Source organism: Rhagoletis pomonella, unplaced genomic scaffold (genome assembly GCF_013731165.1).
Source record: "Rhagoletis pomonella isolate Grant_MI unplaced genomic scaffold, Rhpom_1.0 Rhpom_scaffold_00005, whole genome shotgun sequence".
NCBI classification, from domain to species: Eukaryota; Metazoa; Arthropoda; class Insecta; order Diptera; family Tephritidae; genus Rhagoletis; species Rhagoletis pomonella.
Genome location: NW_023458559.1, coordinates 52046435 through 52054491, shown reverse-complemented (window position 1 = coordinate 52054491; position 8057 = coordinate 52046435). Strand labels below are relative to the sequence as shown.

At 41.2% G+C, this 8057-nt stretch overlaps 2 protein-coding genes across 2 annotated transcripts in view; both read right to left on the bottom strand.

Annotated features, from left to right (window-relative positions):
- The window catches only part of LOC118740147, a 1852-nt gene extending 1041 nt beyond the window's left edge, over positions 1-811 (bottom strand). The window contains exons 1-2 of the mRNA XM_036471641.1: positions 808-811; positions 586-719 (exon numbers count right to left, since the gene is read on the bottom strand). Of these exons, the coding sequence (XP_036327534.1) occupies positions 586-719; positions 808-811 (138 nt within the window). The remainder of the gene's footprint in view (positions 1-585; positions 720-807) is intronic.
- A 2507-nt stretch (positions 812-3318) lies between these two features.
- The window catches only part of LOC118740146, an 18596-nt gene continuing 13857 nt past the window's right edge, over positions 3319-8057 (bottom strand). Inside the window, exons 2-7 of the mRNA XM_036471640.1 lie at positions 7969-8042; positions 7728-7901; positions 7184-7609; positions 3946-6588; positions 3613-3831; positions 3319-3544 (exon numbers count right to left, since the gene is read on the bottom strand). Of these exons, the coding sequence (XP_036327533.1) occupies positions 3368-3544; positions 3613-3831; positions 3946-6588; positions 7184-7609; positions 7728-7901; positions 7969-8042 (3713 nt within the window). The 3' untranslated portion in view covers positions 3319-3367. The remainder of the gene's footprint in view (positions 3545-3612; positions 3832-3945; positions 6589-7183; positions 7610-7727; positions 7902-7968; positions 8043-8057) is intronic.

The window sequence follows — 8057 nt, the reverse complement described above, 5'->3', positions numbered from 1 at the left end:
AAAAAAAACATCGAAGCAATCTCTACTGAAGTCGATTCAATTTCTCAGATCAGAGACGGCAATCTCCTCATCTTAACTCGCAGTTCCCGAATTGCTGATAGGTTTCTTAGAGTCAAATCCTTCCCAAATTTATGTCCAATAAACGTCAAATTGCATGAAAGCTTAAACTCCGTCAAAACACGTGCCATACACAAAAAAGATGCGTCAATAATCCTACTTGCAGCACTTGCAACCTCCCACCACACTCCCCTGAAAAGTGCACAAGAACACTGCGCCAACTGCGCCAATGAGCACCCTTTCCTTTGACAGAAATTGTCCCAAATTTATCCACGCCAAAGAAGTTCTCAAAATATTAACTATGGAGAAATGCAGTATTGGCGAAGCACGCCGCAGGTATACGGAAAGACTTCCTTTCAACTTACAAGCAAATACTTACGCTAGCATGACCAAAGACAGCCCCACGGATAATTCGCAAAGTAAAACACAAAACAACAATCACATAACATCTTCCTCCATGCCAGCCAACTCTTTAGAATCATCCTGAGATATTAAAATAAAAACACCAAACCCCTCAAAATTACTTACCGATAGTTCAATTAAATCTGTCTCAACCTCCTCACCAATTCTCGCAACACCACAACGCCATAGCTCAGCCAACTTAAATACTGCAGAATCTACTCCAAATCCATCCCCATATGTATCACCAATTTCACAATTTACTCACAAATTGTTAAAAAGCAATGATTATTATATGAACAACTAGCAAACAAACACGTCATATAACACAGATGCATCCATGGATACTACCCATGATGATCTCTAACTCACAAGTAATAAACCACAAAAGCATCGATCAATATCGGTTTTGTAAACTCGCTGTTACAAATACTGTATATTTTTACCTGTCCATGGACATACCCAGAACACTCACCAGTACCTCGTATCTGGTGAACCCGCACCAAGGTGTTCGCTTTGCCAAAATACATTAACACTGACCCATATGTTCGCCGAATATACTGCCTTGGACAGTATTAGAAACCGCTACCTGAAGAAAAATTGGATCGAGCTTCTTAAGAATCCCACTAAAGACAACATAAAATCAATATCTTGCTTCATTAAAGGAATAAAAGCCCATATCTAACAGCCCAACCTGCAACAGCACCATGAGATGTTAAATAAGTATAGATTTAAGTTATTTTATTTTATAGAGCCGATAGCCCTGGCAGCTAGTGCTCATTAATTATGTTAACCAATTAATTTATTTAATTTGTTAATAAATCATAATAATAATAAATTTAATGACATAATTTTAAAGCCACTGCCAATAGTTTCTAAAATTACGTTGAATTTTCTGATTAAGTTTTCATTTATTCCAGTAATGTCATTTTGGAAAAATCGCTTTGCTGTGTTACCATAATTAGTTTTGCTAAATTCAGGCTTAGGCTGGTCTATAATGAGACCAGTTCGCTTTCTAAACTCATATTGAGTCTTCCGTTTATTTTCCTTGATAACAATTTCAATAGCTTTATTACTAGGCCATTGTTTTACTGGTAATTTCTAAGCAACATTTAGTAGAATCTCACACTTACGTACGTGCGTAACATACGACAATCTTTTATCCAGGCGACGATATGTAGAATAGAAGTGCCAAAAGATAAATACCGCTCATACACAGGCTTTACTGAAACACTTTGTAAGTCATTGAACTCTCTAGATGTGACATGACACAATTGGAATATTTGAGCTGATTTAACGTCTGCAAGTGTATAAGAAATCTTTCTATCAATCATACAGAAAATTAGATTGTGGTTCACTGTATAAACTTCGCCATTAACGCTTACAGCTGATGGTACTAAGTTCTGTATGTCTGTATTTTAGACGAGCGTGTTGGATAAGAATTGGAAAAGACCTCTCCGAGCCGTTCGCCACAAAACGGGGTTTCAGACAGGGCGACTCCCTTTCATGTGACTTCTTTAATCTGATGTTGGAGAAGATAATAAGAGCTGCAGAACTGAACCGCTCAGGAACAATTTACTACAAGAGCGTGCAATTGCTGGCTTATGCCGATGGCATCGACATCATCGGTAACAAAAACCGCGAAGTCTGTTCTGCCTTTTCCAAGTTGGATAGGGAAGCAAAGCGAATGGGTCTGGTGGTAAACGAGGACATGACGAAGTATCTCCTGTCATCAAACAAACAGTCAGCACATTCGCGCCTTGGCACCCACGTCACTGTTGACAGTTACAATTTCGAGAAAGTAGGAAAGTTCGTTTACTTGGGAACCAGCATTAACACCGATAATAATGTCAGCATTGAAATCCAACGTAGAATCACTCTTGCCAACAAGTGCTACTTTGAACTGACTAGGCAATTCAGGAGTAAAGGAGTACCGCAGACGATGGAACGATGAGCTGTATGAGCTTTACAACGACATAGACATAGTGCAGCGAATTAAAATACGGCGGCTCCGTTAGCCTGACCATGTCGTTCGAATGGACTCCGACGCTCCAGCTCTGAAAGTATTCAACTTGGAACCCGCTGGTGTTAGCAGAGGATGAGGGATGCCCCCACTGCGTTGGAAAGATCAGGTGGAGAAGGACTTGGCTTCACTTGGCGTCAGTTGGCACAGAAGAGAAACGACTGGCGTGCTTTTCTGAACCCGACCAAAATCACTTAGGCGATTACAGCGCCAAAAAATAAGAAGAAGAAGAATTTACTCAAAATTAATACACCCCGGCTTACCATGTAGCGGTAGCTTTCGGAAAGGTGAGAAACATATATTTAATACTTGCGCCGCGTATTTAATGTTCGGCTCCGCCAGAACTTAGACTTTCTTACTTGTTTTATTTAATTTTTTCAGTTCAAATTTCCATTTGAATACGTTGGAATGCATCTCGATCGAAGACTAGCATGGAAAACGCACATATTTACAAAACGCAAGGAACTCGGACTAAAACTCAGAAGCTTATATTTGCTTATAAATCGGCATATTCAATTATCACTTGAAAACAAAGTACTACTCTACTCAACAACCATAAAACCGATTTTAATCGGGTTTCGATACAAGTACTTTCTTTCGATAACTACTCAGTACTCGGTTCAAAAGTATCGATACCAAAATTACTTGGTATCGGATGAAGAGTATCGAGTATGTACTTGTATTTACTAGAATCGTTTTGTCCTTATATAGAGCATTCGAATGCGTGAGAAAAGAACTTTTGGTACTACATCAGCTGATTATCTCTGTCATTTTAAGGTTAATATCGCCATATGATCGCCTACTCGGATTGATTTTTTCAAAATAATTTTATTCGAAGGAGCATTTTTTAGGGCTGCAATAAGTTGAACTAATAGTTTATATCGTTGACTAAATTTTGCAAATAACATCTCTAGCAACCTCACAAGTACCACTCTCACTGTTGTATAGCTCATCTAGGGGACAGGTGGTATAAGCTACGGTGCCATCTTCTAAGCAAACATAAAAGGAACGACAAAGATCGCCTATGTTCGCATAGCGTTGTCCTGGTACTGCCTTTTCACAAATCTGTAAATAGATTAAATTATATAGTTAAAAAACTTTCCCGCAGCTATGCCAAGTAAAACAAAGCCTACATTCTCTTCAAAGCTCACTACTTCAGGTGTGCGCTTCACAGTTACTGCGGGCAAAGCGCATTCTGTAATGTCCTTTACACAACGTCCTATAGATGCATTGAAGTACAGTCCATCGGCACATTCGTGTACCGTTGGTTTCCCATTCGCACATTGGAAATAAGACCGGCAGTTGTCGCCTGTATATGGATAAAGTGAGGTATCGCTGAGACCTGAGCATGACTGAAAGAAATCCCGAAAATAGAAAAAGGTTCATATTTACATAACATACCTTCCTTATATGTATGCAAATAAGTATGTAGCTTTGAATGGCACTAAATTTTAGTGCAATCTTACCATAACTTGCCATTCGATTGACTGTTCCGCGACTGTACCGCACTGATTATTCACATCCTCGGCACATGTGGATAGCATCTTATCGAAGTACTCTTTTTCTTCACATTTCTTGGCAATCTTCTGGCCATTGATGCAAACGAAGTAGCTACGGCAGCTGTCGGCGTCACGCACCAATTGCCCATGACGACCGTTGCATTCGCCTACACGTTGTCCATTCTCCAGCAAGCAAGTGCCATCATTTTGACGGCAAAAGCCGAGTAAGCTATCATAGCTCTCTCCATTGCGACAGCGCTGAGACACTGGCTCGCCAGCGTCATTGCAATTAATATAGCGCCTGCAGTCATCCTGCTCAGCAATAGAAGTGCCTTGGGGTATTTGCGTGCATAACTGAGTATAGTTTGTGGGCTTATTACTGCAATGTAATGCATTCAGCATTACCTTCATTTGACTTGCATTACTACTTGCTGCATCCGCATTTGTTGTATTTTCAATATCCTGCTCATAGGGCTGGCATTGACGTAGCGAAGCATTGAAGTAAAAGTTGGTAAAACATCGCTCATGTCGCAGCTTTCCATTAATGCAAACGTAAAACTCATTACAGTTGGCCGGATCAGAGATCATGGAGCCATGCTTTCCTTCACAATCGGCGGGTTGTGGTGGTTCAGGTTGGTGATTCGATTGACTATTTTCCACATATGGACACGAACCATCGTCTGGCACGCAAAGCTCTTGCTTAAGGTCGAAGAACGCATCCTTTGGACAATTTTTCGTTAATGGCACACCGCCTAAACAGACATAATATTTAGTGCAATCTGCGGTATTGGGCAGATGAATGCCATCCGCAAGGTTGACACAGATGTGGTTTGTTGTGACATTTTTGGAAGCCTCCGCCAGTGTGCCATTTTCACACTGGTGCATTTCATCCAACACACAGCTTCCAAGAGCCGCACTAAACTGTTGCCCCGCAGGGCACGCCACTGGAATGGCCAACCCTCGTACGCAGGCATAATATAAATTGCAGTAACGTTCATGAGGCAAACGTTTTCCATGCTCTGCTCCGACACATTTTCTAAGCTCTTCTGATCTAAACCGGCACTCACCGCGGTCTATCTGACACTGACTCGTGACATTGTGATAATACTCTCCTTCGGCACATTTTAACCGCTCGGTGCCGTTCAGAGTAGAACAGTGGTAGTAGGCTTGGCAATCTTCCGGATCCGCTACATATCCTCCATCGGTAGCACTCGCACATACGCCACTTAGAGGCACCACACAGTTGCCGTCGTTTGGGCGACAGTAGCCAAGTCTATCATCGAAAAAGCTTCCACGCACACACTTCTGTTCATTTTCCGCCAACTCTGAGATACAAATAAAAAAATGTAGGCAACTATATGGATGCGGCACAGCGCTTCCATCTGCTCGACCAAGACAGAGGGCGCTGCGGTTGCTTCCAATTTGCTTTTGACCATTTAAATATGCACTCGTTGTAATATTTTCACTTCCTTCTACAGATAGCGGTTGACATTTGTCATATACATCATGTGGCGCACACTCTCTTGTGAGCTTTATAAAGGTATGACCTTTCAAGCAAGTGCCCTCATACCAGCTGTCTTTCAAACAGTAATAAAATTGAGTGCAATTCTCAGGTAAAGGATGCGCCTTTGTCTCTCCAACGCCACATACTTTGCGAAGACCGTTCTCAGCGCAGCTACCGTCATTGGGTATGCACATACGCAATGTGTTATCAAAAATCCATGAATGATTGCAACTCGCTCGGATCCATGTGCCGCGCATACAAATCTCATAGGCTGCGCAGTTGAGTGGAAAGTCGCGTTTCTCACCCTCGTCGCATTGAGCTTTATGAAATTGTGCGCAAAAACCTTCTTTATCGGATAGGCACGCCCTCTCAGTGGCATTGAAATATTGATGAGGTCCACAATTTCTCAATTCCCAATAGCCTGCTTGGCACTCAAAGTACCGATCGCAAGATAGAGCTGAAGGACGAACTGCACCTTTGTGGTCGCAAGGCTGCATGGAAGGTTTATCTTGTATACTCGTATCGAACGAAGTAGCGCACTGTCCGTTTATATTGGGCATACAATAGTTGTATGTGTGGTTGTAGTACATGCCAAGCGGACAGTACTGGTGCCACCATTTGCCTTCCATACACATAAGATACATTGCGCAGTTTTGCTCATAGCGACGCACTTCCATGTGTCGGCACTTAGAGGAAGTCATATTTGAATTAGGTTCCATATCATCATCGATCCCAGTTGCATTTCGCGCCACACAGGCATCGTCATGTGGACTTGGAATGCATGTTTTCAAGCGTTTAGAATAGAAATAGTGCTTGGGACAGGTTTTCAAACGCCACTTTCCATGGTTGCAGCGATAGTATTGACCACAATTTGGCTCCTTTACAGGCACCGTGCGTTGCTCCATTGATGCACTACAGATAGGTAGGTTTTTGACACGGGCATAGGCGCAAACGGTGTCATCACGCGGCTCCATGCATTTGCGTTGCTCGGGATTGTAGTACCGTTCGCTTGAGCAGCTTAGCCGAGTCCAAGCGCCGTCAATACATATTTCATACTGGGAACAGTTGGAGGGAACTGACTGTTTTTCGTTATCCATACACAATTTCTACAAAATATAGATACAGGAAATAAATGCATAGGTGCCTTTCACCTGTCAAATCGTCATTTATGGCTTGCCTCTGAAAAAACAGTTTTAATCTTGCTGGACATAAAAATACCTAAAAGTCTCCGAAAAGTAGTAATTTATTTAGAGAAAGGGGCAGGTAATCTAGCCGCGTAAACCAAATAACGGACTATTAATTCGTGGTATGTATACACGTTTCCATATGCCGTCTACGTGCTCCACTTGCACTTGAATTTTTTTCCGTTAATTTGTTTAAACAATTTAGAATAAAAAGCCGAATTTGATTTTGTCACTTTTATTACATAGTACATGAGTTTCTGTGCATGTGCATTTGAAGATCTTATTCGTTAAAAAGTATAAATAGTTTTATGAATTGTCATGATTGTTAAACAAGCGGATTTTCTAATCTACGTACATACGAATGTATATTAAATTATGTAGCATTGGCTCTAAACAAAAGGTATCGATTTCCAATATATTTTAAAGCAGTAAATAAGTTTTAAAGAGACAAGCCTTGACAAATTCAGGATTGAGTAAGTTTTTTAAAGAAATTTTTCAAAATCTTGAAAGTTCTTACATCATCCTCTGGCAGAACTTCTGAGCGCATCAAGTGTCCAATTGTGAGCGTCCGTTTTTTGTCCACCGGCTGACAAGAAAGACTAACTTGATCGAATAAATTTCCTGCACCACAATCGTGTTCTTCCAGCCGACCTGAGCTGCAGACATAGTAAAGTCGGCAGTTTGTTGGGTTTGACACTAATTGTCCTTCTTTGTAACCTCCTGGACAAGTACAATTGCCTTCAGGTCCTGGTGTAGATGTAACCGCTCCATTCACATCACAAATTCCGAGGTCGGGATCAAACAAGGCATCATCTGGGCAGGAGAAGAACTCAATTTCAGTTGCTGAGAAACAGTAGCAAAAACCGTGTGAGTCATTATTGGCTGCAACGGGATATGTGTTTTCCGAGGTTGCATTAGCACATTTGGATATATTGCATTGCAGCTGAAGGGATTTATGAAAATAAATGGAAAACACATATATGTATATACACACGTATGTAAGTATTTTTGTACGAGTATAAGCCAAAAGTTTGGTGTTATTGTACAAAATTAGAGCTTACAGTGGTCGAAGATATGCATATCGCAGTAGTTGGATCGAATACAGCACCACTTGGGCAAGCATGTACTTCCGCCACGCCATTTACGCATATGCAAAATCCTTGCGGATAGTTGTTGGCTGGATAAGCGACGCCATCATTGGTAGCATTAGCACAGACGCTCGAGTCACAAGGATCCTATGAACAGTGGATAAAGTAGAAACTCATTCCAAGAATAGTTTTTCAAATTATATTTAATCGTTACCTCTATACATATTAGTAAACTGGGATTGAAGCGAGTTCCATTTTCACAATTGTATTTGGTTACGGAACTCGGATCTGTGCTTGTGCAAA